Here is a 17,265-nt window from a genome sequence, read left to right as displayed (position 1 = left end):
GAGTACCATTATATCTGGGAAAAGGCCACTTAGGGTCTCCATACTATTCGATATTTCACTTCCACCAAAGACCAGATCGTAGATATTTTCACTGGTACCACTTCTCAATTCAACTACTTTCATCAAAAGTTGAATACCACCCTACTCAACCTGAGAGGAGATGATAAGGATAAGATTCATGAACAACCGAGTTATTATGAAGACTTACCCTAGTCAAACTCTATATGTTGTATATCTTAACAGTTCCATCTGTAACACACTCTCTAATACTCATTATAAATAAAAGACAATCAATCAATCAATTCATTCCAATGATTCATTTATTTTATAAATCCCTTTATTCAATACTAAATGATGAACCAATAGATGTAGATGGTTTTTGATGGTGTGTGATCTGGTGCTCCCTACTAGCAGACAGTTCGGATGTCGAACTGAGTAAGTCACTTAGTTAAGCTGCAAAGAAAGAGATTAGAGCGTCCAGGTTGCTTTACTCGGTATGGGCACTCCAGTGCTTAAGTCAACGAAGAGCTTTTAGAGAGCTAAAGAGTTGTGAGAGTTAAATCGCGAGTACCTTTTCTGAGGAAGGAGACGCCTTTATATAGGCAAGCTACCATGCAGCTCATGAAGTGCTTCTGAGATCTTCGGCCAGCCTAGTTCGGAGGTGGTTTCACGCCCATAGGTGGACTCCACGTAAGTGGGTAGTGCTTATCCGGTCGTGCCCAAAATGGGCAGGGTGATAACTGGCTCTTCCAACGTGATGTTGTGATCCTAGGGAAGTTAGAGACGATAACCCACTTAATGAGGAGGTCGCCTAGCATGTCAAGCAGGTCACTAACCAAACTCAGGTCAGGTCAGTAGAAGCGGGTCGCCTCTCATGCTGACCTGTTGACTTGCTGAGCCGGTTCTTAGTTCGGCTGCCGAGAAGGTGCCGAGGTCATCAGGCGATTTCAAGGTGTTCGGGGTGCTTTCGTGGCTTGCTTGTGTGGTGCTAAGATGTCACTTGACTATGTCATGACGCCATATGTCCTCATATCATTAGAGGGCCAAATCGTCCCTCATCAGTTTTGATGCTTAGAGGGTTTCAAAGCTTACAACAATAGAGAGTTAAGTTACTTTTACCTCTACATATTGGCAAGGGTTCATAGTATATACTTGGATTTTGTGGGATTTGGGCTGAGAGGTGGGAGTGTCACCAAGCATGAGAGTTGCCACTTAAATTTTGCACAACAATTAGGAAAAAGAAGAGAAAAAGAGTAGAAAATGGGTAGGGATGATTTTGGAAAACGACTTTGGTCTAAAGTAAAATTTTGGTCCAAAATCATCTAATTGACTTCACAATCAATCTCTTCTCATGCTAAGTAAGGATTAAGGTACCATCATGGAAGGTGATAGGTGAAGGAATAGGAAATCCATCACATGGACACCCAAAGATTGCGGAATAAGGGGGCGAATTTCAAAAATTTTTCTCTCCCTTCAACTGGGAATCGAATTCCCTATTTAGAAAATCATATTTTCAATGATCATTCTTGAACCATAAATTGAACCAGATCTGAACCAAAAGTAGTAGGGAGGGATAATACCTGATACAGAGAAGTAGTATCTCCCAATGGAGGTGTTCATGCCCAAGGAAGGATCCAAAATTTGCTCCCACTGAAGATGGAGCAGTGCAGGGTGGAGCAGAATCAGTAGTGTTCTTCCAAAAGACTTGACCCTTCGCAAGAATCAACTGGACGGCTTGTGAAAACAACTCCCACCAATCTTTTCTCCAAAAGATTGGTATCAAGATCAAATCTTGATTTCTCCCAAGAATTGGAGATCGAACTGCTAGAGGCGGCGGCTGTAGGAAGGAGGCGGCAAGAGAGTAATTGCAGGGTGCAGAATTCTCTCTTCTAGTAATCTTAGCTCTGAAGACAAGGATCTGTGGATTGCATGTCTAAAGGCTGCCGCCCCCTCCTCCTTTTATAATCTCAAAGGGATAAGCTCCTAATCCCATTAGGAGTTGCTAACCCAAATCATATTTGGATTAGAAGTCCCTTTAAGTGATAAGGGATAACCCTTATCTTATCTGCAGATTAGATCAACCATCTCCTAATTTAATTAGGAGGCTTCCATATCTAAATCTTATTTAGATCTTGGGCTCTCTAAGTGGATAGGGTCTAGGCCCAATCCTATCAGCTGATCCATCTCAGAATTCGCCCCTTAAGTGACTAATCAAATTAGCCTAGTTTGAAATGGGCTTAAGGCCCATTTAAGGTTATGTATTCACTTAGCCTCCAAACTGCTACCCAATTGGGCTTCCTTGTATGGCATGGGACCCTAACATTGATCTACATATCAGCCACATGAGTTCGGCCCAGCCTTTGTTACAAGGCCTGGTCGAATACACTGTTATGGATAGTGCACCCCCTAAAACCCATCTCATGGGCTCTATGGGCCCAACGCTTACCCTAAGTGGTCCCTGGGCCAAGCCACCTTGTAACACCCAGGGACTGTGGGCAGATGCAAGATTAGCCCATCAGGTATTATCCTCAATGGTCTTACACTTAACCTCTCAGCACATAATGATCATACACTGCCCGACAAGAGATGACCTCTGCCTCAACTGCAAGGAACAGTGTTGCACTCTCTGCTTATATGGATCCCGGGAATTAAAACCTTCTTGCAAACATTTCGAAACCATTATATATATATATATATATATATATATATATATATATATATATATATATATATATATACTTTTATATCTCATATAGAATATATTTTGTAAAACAAATCTCAACGATTGAAATCGGTTGCCAACAGTCTTGGTTTCCATTAGTGAGAGTGCATTCCCGATCATTACCTTTGTTCGACAAAGGGGCTGATCCTGTCACTATGATCACCCACTCAGATAAATTCTCAGACTATCCCAACATACCCAGGTTTTGACCCCCACTAAGGATCTCACTGAATGGTATATCAAAGACAGCCTAATCCGACACCTAGTGTAGTATCATAATTGAGTCTAGGGATCGGGTGTAACTTTCTAGTTTTGCCCATCAATCTCCAAAGTCCAGGGCAATACTAAAAATCTGGTACAGTTCAAAGATTCAATTAATCCTACACTGTATGTGCCTAGGGTCTCACCCTGATAGCTGAGACAGGCCACCCCAACCGACTTGGTGGCACCACAGTGTCAGCCTTGTCAGGATAGGTCTCCCCAGACCGACCCACTGGCTGTGAACATTTAAACTAACACGACTCTCATTAAGTGTCCAGTTTAAGGGTATTATACAGAAACATACGAAGGGAACATGAATCAAATATGCACTTTTATTCATTTACAATAAATTCATAAAGTATATCATCTTGATTGAAACTAAGGGCATACAAAACTGTCTAACAATAAGCACCACACTCATCCGAAATCGAAATTCCAACCTCTACTTTATCCTTTGATTCCTTGGGATATAAAAATCACTAATTTTGTTGCTAATTACACTCTATAATTGGGGTATTCTTTAGTTTGTTCTTATCAACCCATCCTTTAGAGAGGATTAAAGGGGATGAAGAATTTACTCATAGGATCCCAACAATTAGTTTGTTTCATAGTCTACAAGACATATTAAAATGCAAAGTAGGGCAAACAAGTTTCGCTTTCTTCAATTAATTTTTAAAACATTTTCATCTATAAATGATGCATGAATACGTGAGATGCAGGTAACATTACTTTTTTCACAGTAATTTAATTTGGTAAATCTTTATGCCAGTAAAGTTTTTATGAACAAAAATGGGATTTTTAAAACTTTAAGGCATTATGTCATCAAATCACCAACCCAAGGAGTTGTTAGACTCGGATAGGACCACAGATGGTCAGAGTGTGAAAACCGGGAAGGGATTAATGACCTTTCTGATAAGGGTGTCAATAGATCGGTTTTAGATTGGACCCTGTCCACTCTAAAATCAATTTGGATGGATTGGATGAACCAATAAGACATATTGGATTGGATCAATCTGATCCAAAATATTTATTGGATTGGATTGGACCTGGTCCATCCATAATAAATTTGTATTAGATTGGGTTGGAATTGGATAAGCCAATATCTGGTCCATTAATATAAGATTAGAATATATGTATCAATGGGCTGGGTTTAGGTTGAAAAGAAACCAATCTAAATTAAAACAAATTTGAACAGGTTGGACGGTCCAGACAATGAACTGGACCAATCCAAAATGGTTCAAAATATTTATTAGATTAGATTGGACCTGGTCCACCCATTTGTAATGGACTCACATTGGACTGGATCGGATTGAACCAAATCCAGTCCAATTGACATTCCTACTTTCTGGTCCTGGTTAAATGACAGTTTTTATGAATTGAATGGACCAAATCGTTTAGTTAACCAAAAAAACATGATCTTACAGAGCATTCCAATTTTTGTCCGGTCGTATTATTTGTATACATCTAATGTTCAAGATAATCATATATAGATAGATAGATAGATAAATTGATAATTGAGAGCAACAATATAGGTTATTCGAAAATTTATTGCAATCCCTATTAAAATTAATGATATTCATACTCTACACCACCATGCATGTAGACCATATTGACATTCATCGCAATCTTCATCTACATCCAGCATTTCCTTTAATTAGATAGATAGTACGCCTATCTGGAAGAAATTTTATTTTATATGAAGAGACAAAACACGCAATATAGATGGAGTGTTGCTCTCAATTAATTGAGGTCCATGATGTAAGTCTTTAATTATCTCACCTACACCATTAAATTTCAACTTTTCAGCATCTCTATATGGATTTTGATCAGGAAAAAGCCATCCTTGTTCCAACCTAGCTAGATGATATAATTGCATGCAAGGTGCCAATCAGCTGGTTGATATAATTACATGCAAGGTGCCAATCAGCTGGTTGATAAGTCTTCTGCCATCGTAATGGAGACTTGGAACCAAATTCTGCCTATACCTAAGTTGAGGAACAGGCTACTCTTATATATCATTTACAAGCTATATATTGAAAAAATATGATATAATTGCATAAACATGTGGGACATATTCCCATCTGTCATTCATAGAGCTTTTAAACATTTCCCATAAATAATAATACATAAGTAGAGGAGATGTTGTGAGGACTAGATACAGTCTCAATCAGAACTATCCAAATGCTATAGGTTGAAGGTAAGAGACCCGATCTTCTCCTCACACATGGATCCTCATACCGACCTCACACACAAATCCTACCATGCATTGAGAACATCTCCCATACTTATAAGTTATTATTCACGAGACCTAATCAAACGGGAAAAAGAAAAAGAAAAAAAAATCTGACAATGTGACAGTGAAATTAAAATGACTTAAAAGAGATTGAGAATGGGTGCATGTATTTGAACATGCATGAATTCTCTTGAAGAGGGGAGTTAATTATAAGTAGGACTGCATTAATAAATGACAGAAAGAACCGAATCAGGTCATAGAGATGTTATGAGATTGTCAACCAACTTCAACTCTTCTACTTGCAGATATTTTTCTTGGTTCAAATCAAAATTGCTAAACAAGACTTCAGAGTTGACTCCTCGTGGCCAATTATCTCCAGGGCCGCTTAATTAATATATACCAACTTCAACTCTTCTAAATGAATGTTCTGTTACAGAGAAATTTTGTCACCGGAGAGTTGCATCACAACTTGTCATCGATCAGTCGTCACCAATGGATGAAATAAGGATCAAATTCAAGGCCTGTCTGCTGCTGGTTGTGCTCATTCAAATTTCGTCTGCAGCTGCACAGCAGGCACCAACAGACCCTAACGATGGTATGTGTTCATTTTCCTGATCGATTTCATTATGAATGGACTATGATATAGATTAGCTAGCCATCCGGAAAAATCAGAACAGATGGAAATCTGTAGTTTGATCAAAACAGTCATAGTCTCTGCCCTATTTTTATTGGGCAAATTTGATGAGCATCGAAACATTCAATTCATTATATATATTCCTTCAGAGTTGAGAATGGATCACAGCTTTTCTGCATTCATGCAGCTGCTGCTCTAATTTCATTCAAGTCAATGTGGAAAAACAGACCTTCCAATTGGGAAAATTCAGACCCTTGCGTTGGTGGTTGGGTAGGAGTTACTTGCAACAACTCACGGGTGATATCCATGTAAGTTTTTAGTAGCTAGAGTTGTTTTATATATAGAGTTTAATAACTAGTTTCTTATGTTTCCTACTTCTATCATTCTTCTCACTTACGACCAATTTCATCAATATTTTAGAAAATTGTCAAGCATGGGACTCGAGGGTAAATTGTCTGGAGACATCGGTGCTCTAACTGAGTTACAGACATTGTAAGACTTTTTTAATTAATCACCTTCTTATATCAACTTTCAGACATTCTGAAATAAGAAGCATCTCTCTCTCTCTCTTCTCTCTCTCTCTATAAAACACTTCAACTTCCTGATTAGTACGTAGTTGATTCATGTAGGGATCTGTCTTACAACCGGGGTTTGAATGGTCCCCTGCCGGCCGAAGCAATTGGGAGCTTGAAAAAGCTTTCAAACCTGTAAGGAAATCCTGATGATTTGCAAAGCGATATATAGCTTCTGTTGACCAACTGGTTTTGCTGGAATCGTTCAACTTAATTTAGTTTCCTTTTCTATATATCAGGATCCTGGTTGGGTGTAGTTTCTCTGGACGAATACCAAGCACAATCGGAGATCTGGAAGAGCTAGTCTTTTTGTAAGAGCTTGGAGTTTGGAATAGATTCTTCTGTTATAATTAATGATGGTTAACTAACATTTTCACTCGTAAAGTTTCATTCATTTATGATGCCAATAATGACAAAGCGTTCTTAAAAGATAAGAGACGAGGACAGTTGGGTTCATTAATTATCGGGGAAACTTTCCGATTAGTACCCTGTAATTTGGGTTTATTGCCACTTTCGTCATCGAAATTCGGATATGGAATTTTCAAAATGTGTCAATTTAGAATTTATTGTTAAACAATTCATTTACCGGCTGTTAAGTGACATTTGAAAAGACATAAATGCCCTTTGACTGTCATCTAATTCTCTTTATCAAATATCCAAACATCAATAAAAGATGAATAGTCTCAAATTCTTGCCTCTTCTATTCAAGAAAGTTGAAGTCATGCCTCAGTGGATATTCAAGAAGAGGCAAGTATTTGGGACTATTCATCTTTTATCAATGTTTGAATGGTTGATAAAGAGAATTAGATGACACTCGAAGGACATTTGTGCCTTTTCAAATGCCACTTAATGGCTGGTAAACCGACTAGTTAAAGGCAAGTATTGAATTGGCACATTTTTGAAAGTTCGGGTACTGAATTGTCTCATTTTTGAAAGATCTATTATATAGGTTCTTTTTTTTTCAACTCAATTAGTTATTTCATATAATTTGTTAAACTATAATCTTCATCCCATCTAAGTTGTTCTTTTCTATCAACTATTGTATTCAAATAAAATGGTTACTTTAATATTTGTTCTACCAAAAACTGAAATTTAGAGAAAATTGTCAACAAATTACATGGGGAACGAAACAATCAGAAAGTATATATGGGACTAATAAACCCATAAAATCAAGCTCTCATTGTAAAATCTTTGAAATGGGTTCATCTTGAAAATTATATGATTAGGCCAACTAGTTATTGATCAGTGAAAGACGTAAAACTCATTGATAATTACATTAGGCAACAATATTAAAATGTAGTACACATTATTAAAAATACCATAAATAAGAGACATGTATATATACATGTATTACCCTATCATGAAAACTTAACATTCACATTATATTTTCTAAACATTTATTTTATAGAATTATGAAATCTATAGTTTAGGATTCGATACATTTTGTCATTTTATGGCTTATTTAAAACTATTTAATTTAGGGATATTATCTAAAAGTCATCATGACTTTTGCGCATTTCTCTTAAACTTATCATAACTTTTCAAACTTCCAAAGAGACCCTTGTCAATAAGTTTTATCGTTCAAAATCACATTAATATATAGATGTTGTTCACATAAACATTTGAATATTTTATATGACCAAACTACCCTTGAATAGCCAGTCAAACTTATTAAATATTTTTGTGACAAAATTACCCCAGATTGTTGAGAGCCTAGTATGGGTCTGGGCTTTGGTTAGGGGTAATTTTGTCCTAAAAACATTTAATAAGCTTGACTGACCACTGTGGTCATGTAAAATACTCAAATGCTTACATGGATAACACCTATTAATGATCATTAATGGTGATCTAAGAGAAATCTTAACCAACTCATTTGCATAAGGCTGTCAAGAGGTTCGACAAGTGATGTGATTTTAAGAGAAACTGGTTGGCCTAGTCCTTTTTTTTTTTTGTTTTTTTTGCGTATACTTGATTTCCTCCTTTTCTTAATAAAATTTTTATTTACTACCAAAAAGTAGAAGATCCAGCATAATAATGATGGTGGTGCGGGTACTGGTAGTAGTATACTATTTAAAATTTTATTATTTGATGAAAATAATTTTAATTAATTTAATGAAAAACATATTATATAAACTAGACATTTCTACAAGCCATTTTTCCTTGATAACATCAACAACAATAACAGTAATAACAAAACCCTAAAATTTAAAACTCTAATAAAAATTACATCAAACATTTAGAAAAAAACTATGCATATTAAACAATTAATGTTTTTAGCTCATTGTTGAATCGAACAGTTTAATCATTCAAACCATGGTTTTGAAAATCAGACCGAACTAGATGATTGGACTGTTTGACCCAGGAACTGGTCATTACCCTAGGTCCAGTTTTGGACCCAAAAACTGTTTGATCGGGGTTCAGACTAGATGATCAGACCATTTAACCCCGAGAAACAATTCTCAAAGCGGCTTTGGTTCTAGCCTGGTTTTCAAAACCATGATTCAAACTCTATTTTTGGTTCCAATATTTCTAAAACCCACTATTTTGCCAAAAAAAAAAACAACATTGACTTGGTAAAATACCTATCAGCTTGGATGGTTGAACTATTGTCCTAGGGGATGTTTGGAACCATGGCCGTTTTTCAAAAAAATGGTGCCATATCGGATCCACAAAGGCGTTTCAACAAACGCCCATGTATCTCATTGTTTGGTTCAGTCGATTATTAAAAATCCAGGCATGCCTCGAAAATCGGGACCCCACCGATGCATAAAACACCAAATTTGGTGCTTACCTATCAATGAACTATTTCCCCCAATGGTTGACTGATTTGTATCCTATGTGGTGCTTACCTGTCAGCACGTACATGAAAAACGGTGATGAAAATCACCTTACCAAACAGCATAGTATTGCTCACTGCCTACGTGGCAGAAGCGTTTTTTTTTTTTTTTTTTTTTTTTGTGAAAAGCATGTCTTGGAAGCATGTGCGTTTTTTCTTGAAAATCGATCCCAAAAAGTGCCCACGCTTCCAAACACCATGTTAGTCACTAGGTCACAGATTACAAATTACAATGGATTGAAAACTTCCAAAGGATATAACTTTGCGCTCTTTGATATTAAGATTATAATTGTTTTTGAATTATCAGTTAATAGATATTAGAGAAATATAAAATCATGGATCCAAGCTACTTCCTTCAAATTATGTTAAATTTTAGGAGCTATTTATTATTAATTATGAATCCAACTATGGTGCATTTCAAAATTTTTACAGCATGTTACATCAAAATTTCAACCAATTATATTAAAAATGTTAAATGGTCTACTAACTCTTCATTGGTTTACATTTCACAAGGTGTATATATCATTAAAGATTTTAACAACATTAAAATGTCATTGTGATGTGCCACTTTATCAATATTTCATTCCCCTTTGAGTTATGTTACGTTGCAACAATATCCATAGAATGAAGAATCGAAAATCGATTTTTCCATCAATTATCACTTCCAAGAAGGCATGTGTTAACTTAATATAAGCCAGATCTAGAAATGCTAGCAAATAAGGAATAAAACCTGATAAAATGTAAAGAATAAATTGCTAAAACCTCCCTTAAAGTTTCAGGTTGTTGCTGATCAAACCTCCCCTGAAGCTTGGTAATTGCAATCATCTCTCCTAAACTTTTTAACATAGTTGCAAGTAGATCCTTTTTTTTTTTTTTAAATCCTCTAAAAGGAAGCATGAGTATGTCCAAAATACCCATACTACTTTTGAGTTTTGACCACAATATTTATTTTCCAAATATTTCCTCATATGAATGATTAGCCCAAATTTATTTTCCAATTTTTTTTCTTTTGTTGTTTATAAAGTTTGTATTGTTTTCACTGTAGAAACCAATCTCAATAGTAATTGCATAGGTATTTTAGGTATTTTCATACCTTTTCTTAGAATATTATAACAGAGGGGGCCTACTTGCAAGTGTATCAAAAAGTTCAAGGGAGGTGGTTGCAATTACCAAACTTTAAAGGAGATTTCAGGAACAATCAAAAACTTCAAGGGAGGTTTCAACCTCTTGTGATATCAAATAAATGCTAATAAGAATTGGGTATCATTTGAATCCAAAAGAAATGTATTCTACTTAGTTTGAAAAGTATCGAAATATGTCAATTTTCTAAACCATAAAACTTCAAATTCTATATATTTAGCTGACTATTATTTTGACAAAATGCTTTATTATTATTATTATTATTATTATCTGCAGATCTCTAAATTCTAACAGCTTCACTGGTGAAATACCTCCTTCCATTGGTAAATTATCTAAACTTTATTGGCTGGACATAGCTGACAACAAACTTAGTGGAACGATTCCAGTCTCCAGTAGCAGCACGCCTGGCCTAGATATGCTACTTCATGCCAAACACTTGTATGGCCTAGAAGCTATTTTATTTAAGAGTTTTCCTAGACGAAAATCATATGGAACTTTTTTTTTTTTCTATTTTCAGTCATTTCGGAAAGAATCAGCTATCCGGCACCATCCCTCCTCAACTTTTCAGCTCAAATATGTCTCTCATACATTTGTAAGCCTTCAAGCAATCTCTCTCTCTTTCTCTCTCATATCTCTCATAGATATGAATAAGGGTGTAAATAATGGATCGGTTTTGGATTGGACCCAGTCCTGTCCAAAATCAATTTGGACAGATTGGACGGACCAACAAGACATATTAGATTGGACCAATCCAGTCCAAAATATTTATTAGATTGGATTGAACTTGGTCCGTCCATAACAAATTTATATTGGGTTGGGTTGGATTAAGCTAATATCTAGTCCACTGATATAAGATAAGAATATATATGTCAATGGACCGGGTTTGGATTGAAACCCATTTAAATCAAAATGAATTTGAAGAGATTGGACGGTCCAGACATTGAATTTGACCGGTCCAAATTGATCGAAAACACTCATTGAATTGGATTGGACATGGTCCATTTATAATGGACTCACATTAGACTGGACCGGATTGGACCAAATCCAGTCCAATTGACACCCCTAGATATGGGTTTGAATATAGAATAGTGATAGAGGAAATTACATATAAAACTAAAAAGGAAGAAGGAGCTAGAGCATGGAATTCTGGGAGGTAATTAATCTAGGATAGATACTAGTAAGTAAACATACACTAATATCTATCAATTACAACTTCCATGAAATAACCACAACTTTTCAAAATATATACTTCTTTCACATGCTAATGATCTAATGTGTTTGACAGGCTTTTTGATAACAATCGACTCAGTGGAAGCATCCCTTCAACACTTGGACTCCTGGAGAAGTTGGAGGTTTTGTGAGTTGTTCTCTGGCTACCAAAAACTTAATTCATGCTGATATTTTTACTTCTAGTACTGAATGTTCTGTGTACTTATTTGTACAATTTTGTGATAGGCGCCTTGATGGGAATTTGTTAAGTGGATCTGTTCCTTCTGAGCTCAACAACCTTAAAAACATCGGTGACCTGTGAGCAAATTAAAATTACCTTCTTTATTAACTTTTTTTAAACATCTTTTGCAATTTGTTGCTTACATGAGATCAGATATTTGGCTTTCTATTTTCAGGTATTTGTCCAATAATCTACTCAAGGGTCCAATGCCTAACCTAACTGGCGTGGACTCAATTAGTTATTTGTAAGTAGAAACTTATGTTAAACCCATTACAATAAGAGGGTGGTCTTTTTTTGGATTCTGAGAGGAGGAAAGCTGGTCAATGGGATTTTGGCTCCCATTGACCAAGAATCCCATGTTTTTTTTTTTCAAATTTATGTGGGGACCAGGGAATGTCTATTTTCCTAGGTATCACTTACCCCAATAAATAATATTCATCTCCTAGGTGGGTATCAGCACTTGAATGAGACAAGACTAGCACTTTTAATAATGGACTTTTATGGCTAAAATGGTCATTGCCTTGTTTATCTGGAAAATAAAAGAACATAGGTATACACTTACTCAGGTAAGTGTTTCCTAGGAAAAACTTACATAGATAATTGCATTTACCGGGGTAAGTAACTTACCTAAAAACAAATGGGGCCCAAGTATTTAAACATGGATAGGCAAAGCAAAGGATTTTCATTTATGAATTTTGCTAGCTGTTATGTTGTTGTTCACGGATCCAATATAATCTGTACCTGTAGGGACTTGAGCAATAATAGTTTCACTACATCAGATATTCCTCAATGGATTTCAACATTACAAAGCTTGACAACACTGTATTCCTCTCTCTCTCTCTCTCTCTCTCTCTCAGAAGAGTTTTCCATCTATAACTAACTTTGTACTGCAGAGTGATGGAGAATACCCAACTGGAAGGACCCTTGCCCCAAGCCCTATTTGGCATTCCTCAGCTACAGACATTGTAAGTATTAGCTGAATCTGAAGTATAAGGTTGTGAGATCATCAAAAGCAAAAGAGCTACAGCAGACACTCATAATATAGATTCTTAGAGGCTGATGATTAAGAAAGGTGATATTGGCCGCAGGAACATGAAGAATAATCGTATCAATGGGACCTTAGAACTTAATAGCTATAGTGGGCATCTTCGACTCATTGATTTGGAAATAAATTCCATTGAAAATATTAAGGGAGACAACGGATATCATAATCAGTTAATGTAAGCTCTACATTCATTGGTTCTTTATGGCTTTATCAACTCCATGGGAGAGATCAATTTAGCTTCTTTTTTCCTTATGATCAGTTGCTCCTTTTTACAGGAATTAGTCCATCTCTCATTACAGATAACAGCTCTCATAACAGCTTCTTTTTTTTTAATTCCTTTGTTGTTATTACTTCGTTGCAGATTAAAGGATAATCCCATCTGTCGTGAATCAGTATATGACCAACCCCCAGCACCATACTGCACCCCACAAAGATACACATCTTCATACTCTACAAGCACAGAAAACTGTAATGCTGTTTCATGTCCCCTTAATCAGAAGTTTAGCCCCACCTGTAAATGCTCATACCCATACAAGGGCATCCTATATTTCAGATCTCCATTCTTCTCTGACTTGTCTAACACATCCTATTATGTCTCTCTGGAAAACAAACTTAAGGAAACATTTCAAAATTGTGCCCTTCCAGTTGACTCAGTTTCTCTGAGTAGCCCTAGAAAGGACTCAGATAACTACCTCGACTTGGATCTGGAAGTCTTTCCTTATGGAGCTGAACGTTTCAATCAATCAGGTGTTCTACATATTGGATTTGTCCTGAGCAATCAAACCTTTAAGCCCCCACAGATTTTTGGGCCATTCTTTTTTATGGGTTCACCTTATGAATTCTTTCTAGGTAATCAAAAGCTTCCCTTAGTAAGTACTAACAACAGTGGAATTGAATCTAGTGCACTCTTTTCATTTTGTTTTTCATCACTCATTCTAAAGGATTCCTTTTGTGTATTTCTCATTAGAATCATCCTCCAGTTCCAAGAATTCAGTGAGCCTTGGAGTTGTAATTGGGGCAGCAGTTGGAGGACTTGTTCTCCTACTGACACTACTGTTTGCAGGATATCTTGCCTTTTATCAAAAGAGAAGAGCTGATAGAGTTATTGAACAAAACAATAAGTCATTCTGTAAGGCCATGATTTAACCTGCTATGATCTTGTTCCTACATTTATTTACTCTTTTTGGAGAATATTGTGGTGATTGTTGTAATGTCACACCTAATGCAGCTTCTTGGGACCACAATAGTAGTGGCAGCATTCCTCAGCTTAAAGGAGCAAGATGGTTCTCATTTGAGGAACTCAATAAATGCACAAACAATTTCTCTGAGGCAAATGCCATTGGATCAGGGGGTTATGGCAAGGTAATGGTTCTAGATGTTGGGAAAAAAACAAACTTATTATTAGCCATCTCTATATTAATTTCTTCACCCAAAGAAGGCATATTAAGAAGAAGGAGAAAATTTGGTTGGGTAAAGGACAAAACGAGAAGCCATCTGTTGTGGCCATGCTTGTTTTAATATATACTAATAGATGCGGAGACCAAAAGTTATAGTGCCTTAAAATGTCTTAGGCCATTTTAAAGTTTGGCTCACTTTCCCTTCTAACCCAATTTCTTTTGGTTCACCCACTCTAGAGAGTCCTTAGAAACCCTTTTACATCAGTTTACTCCACTCAGAAAACTCAACACTAACTTTGGCTCCATTGGAGAATGATACATGTACAAGTCAACAACATTAAAGGTTGAAAAGAACAGTAATATCACAAAGAAGAAAAGCTACATAAGCATTATCATTAATTTTCTTAAAAATACTAAAGTCATCCAAACTTATACTTCAATTTTTTCTAAGTCTCAGTCCGGTTTCAGGTAATTTAGAAGGACCAACTTTCCCATATTCTTTTTCAGATAAATGTGGGGTCCATGGTAATGGAATTCTATTTTCTTTTTTGGAAAAAAAGGAAAAAGAGGAAAAAGGAAGAAAGAAGTAAAAGATTTAACAAAAACCTAAATAATAAATAAACAATAAAAGATTTAAAACCTCAAACAGCAGCATTCTCTTCTTGGAGTATATGAATAGCTCAATTACTATATGATGACTATATGTTCACAGGTTTACAGAGGAATACTTTCCAGTGGCCAGTTAGTTGCAATTAAAAGGGCTCAACAGGGATCCATGCAGGGTGGTGTTGAATTCAAAACTGAGATCGAGCTACTATCTCGCGTTCATCACAGGAACCTTGTCGGTCTTGTAGGATTTTGTTTTCAACAAGGTGAACAAATGTTGGTCTATGAATATATTCCAAATGGCACCCTCAAGGAAAGCCTTTCAGGTATCCAAACAATAATGGGTGTGATTAATATATTTTTAAGTTATTTTCACATGCTTTCCCTAATTGATTGCTAAAGCCCATCTTCAGAATTGGACCCTGTTTGTTGACACAAAATTTATACAGGAAAATCAGGTGTTCGGTTGGACTGGGCAAGGAGACTCAGAGTAGCCTTGGGTTCAGCCAGAGGGCTAGCTTATCTGCATGAACATGCCAACCCTCCCATAATTCACAGGGATATTAAATCAACCAACATTCTCCTGGATGATCGATTAAATGCAAAGGTTGCTGATTTTGGTCTATCCAAGCTCATGGGTGACACAGAAAAAGACCATATCACCACTCAAGTCAAGGGGACAATGGTTAGTGATTGAATCAACAGAACCTCTCTTCTTCATATAAAAGATCTCTCCCTATGGTTGTGACCATAAAGGGAGTAAAACTAAGAAAGCATTTTGTCAGAAAAGGTTCAAATCAATGTTTATTCTTCGGTTTCTTAATTACAGCCATGAATCTTATTTCTGTGCAGGGATATTTGGACCCAGAATATTATATGTCTCAGATGTTGACAGAGAAGAGTGATGTCTACAGTTTTGGGGTGCTGTTGTTAGAGCTGATAACTGCAAAGAAACCATTAGAGCGGGGGAAGCATATTGTGAGAGAGGTAAGAATGAGTATTGATAAAACAAAGGATCTATATGGCCTTCATCAGCTTCTTGACCCAGCCATTGGGTTAGGGACCAGCCTCAAAGGATTTGAGAAATATGTTGATCTGGCAATGAGTTGCACTGAAGAAACAGGAGCTGATCGCCCAATAATGAGTGAAGTAGTGAAAGAGATTGAGAGCATCATGCAGTTCGCTGGTCTAAATCCAAATGCTGATTCTGCATCCACATCAGGAAGCCATAGTGGAGGGCATTCCAAACATCCTTACAACAACGAGTCATTTGATTTTAGTGGCACATGCCCACCTCACAAGGTGGAGCCACAATGAGTGAAAAGAATTTTTTTCAAACTCTGGTTATTGTGAGCATTTGTTCTCTCTCAACTCTGGCAGTTAATTTGGGGGTGAGGGACTGGGTTTATTATTGGATTTGGAGCATTGCAAGTCATGATGCTTTTGCTTTCCTCTTTGATCAAATTAATATTCAAAACTCTTATTGTTATTGTTATGAAAAACCCAAGAAAATCCGGTTCAAATGGCACTCAAAATGAAAATAAAATAGAGATAAAGAGAAGTAAGCACAAAAAACACACAGATTTACGTGGTTCGGCTTATAGCCTATGCCCATGGACGAATGAGGAGCAGAAATCCACTATGTAGTCAGCAATGGAGAATAAATTCAGAGTTGTGTACTCACAATCTCACTCACAGAGTCAAGGAATAAACCCTAAACCCCAAAATACACCAATGTCTCACACACTCTCACAAGACAGTATAGAAGAGAGAACCCCCGAAAAATATATAACTGTTTGTAATTGATTCAGACCTATAAATTGAAAATGGATCGAGTCCATACCGCCACGGGGGCTTACGCTTCCGCCACAAACCACTATGAAATTTTGTCTTTAGGTTTTTCTCAAATTATTTTAGGACAAATTTATAAAACGGGTCGCCACAAAGAATTCAAAGCACAAATATAACAGTTATGTTTAAGCTTGGCTAGCTACAATTTGAACGGGCCCAAAGGATGTTTAGACCTCAGTACCCACCACCAGAAAAGCCTCACTGGTGAATTATTTCTTCTTTTACAAACTCATCCACCATTTGATATAGAAGTCTTTTTTTAACTATTTAATTTATTTCTAATAACCAACCAAATGTATGTTAGAATCGACAGATATATATGGTTGAGACCCCCAGCCCATACCTTTTGTTTATCCTGGATTCCTGATCATCCGCTCGACATCCAACGGGCACAACACACCATCCTTCAGTGTGGACTAGATCATAATGAAGGCATGTTAGGATCCATCCACCAAAAGACAAAGACCCATTTTGGCTTTTAAAACCAACAATCTTCTTAGATCATTGTCGACACAATT

General features: G+C 36.5%; 1 protein-coding gene across 7 annotated transcripts; it reads left to right on the top strand.

Moving 5' to 3' along the window:
- Positions 1-5,457: 5,457 nt before the first annotated feature.
- LOC148853042 (leucine-rich repeat receptor protein kinase HPCA1-like) lies at positions 5,458-16,398 on the top strand. Of its 7 annotated transcripts, XM_088946721.1 has the most exons (19): positions 5,458-5,811; positions 6,038-6,158; positions 6,271-6,342; positions 6,480-6,557; positions 6,662-6,733; positions 10,675-10,836; positions 10,916-10,990; positions 11,684-11,755; positions 11,854-11,925; positions 12,024-12,092; positions 12,596-12,670; positions 12,742-12,813; positions 12,937-13,068; positions 13,255-13,742; positions 13,861-14,022; positions 14,122-14,255; positions 15,003-15,222; positions 15,346-15,581; positions 15,749-16,398. In XM_088946721.1, the coding sequence occupies exons 1-19, from the start codon at positions 5,709-5,711 to the stop codon at positions 16,211-16,213; spliced, it is 2,880 nt and encodes a 959-aa protein (XP_088802847.1). In that variant the 5' UTR covers positions 5,458-5,708; the 3' UTR covers positions 16,214-16,398. The 7 variants fall into 7 exon arrangements, with proteins under 7 accessions (XP_088802847.1, XP_088802851.1, XP_088802848.1 ...); XM_088946725.1 differs by lacking the exon at positions 10,675-10,836; XM_088946722.1 differs by lacking the exon at positions 12,024-12,092.
- Positions 16,399-17,265: the final 867 nt, after the last annotated feature.

Source organism: Nelumbo lutea, chromosome 5 (genome assembly GCF_056320005.1).
Source record: "Nelumbo lutea isolate HS-2025 chromosome 5, American lotus-T2T, whole genome shotgun sequence".
In the NCBI taxonomy this organism is placed as follows: domain Eukaryota; kingdom Viridiplantae; phylum Streptophyta; class Magnoliopsida; order Proteales; family Nelumbonaceae; genus Nelumbo; species Nelumbo lutea.
Note: the sequence above shows the minus strand (reverse complement) of the source record. Positions and strands in the feature narration are given on the sequence as shown.

Excerpts from the sequence above, each read along its gene's own strand:
- LOC148853042 (XM_088946721.1), top strand. The coding sequence starts at position 5,709 with ATGGATGAAATAAGGATCAAATTCAAGGCCTGTCTGCTGCTGGTTGTG. Across the intron at positions 6,734-10,674 it reads CTGGAAGAGCTAGTCTTTTT|ATCTCTAAATTCTAACAGCT; the intron begins GTAAGAGCTTGG and ends TATTATCTGCAG. Across the intron at positions 10,837-10,915 it reads CTACTTCATGCCAAACACTT|TCATTTCGGAAAGAATCAGC; the intron begins GTATGGCCTAGA and ends TTCTATTTTCAG.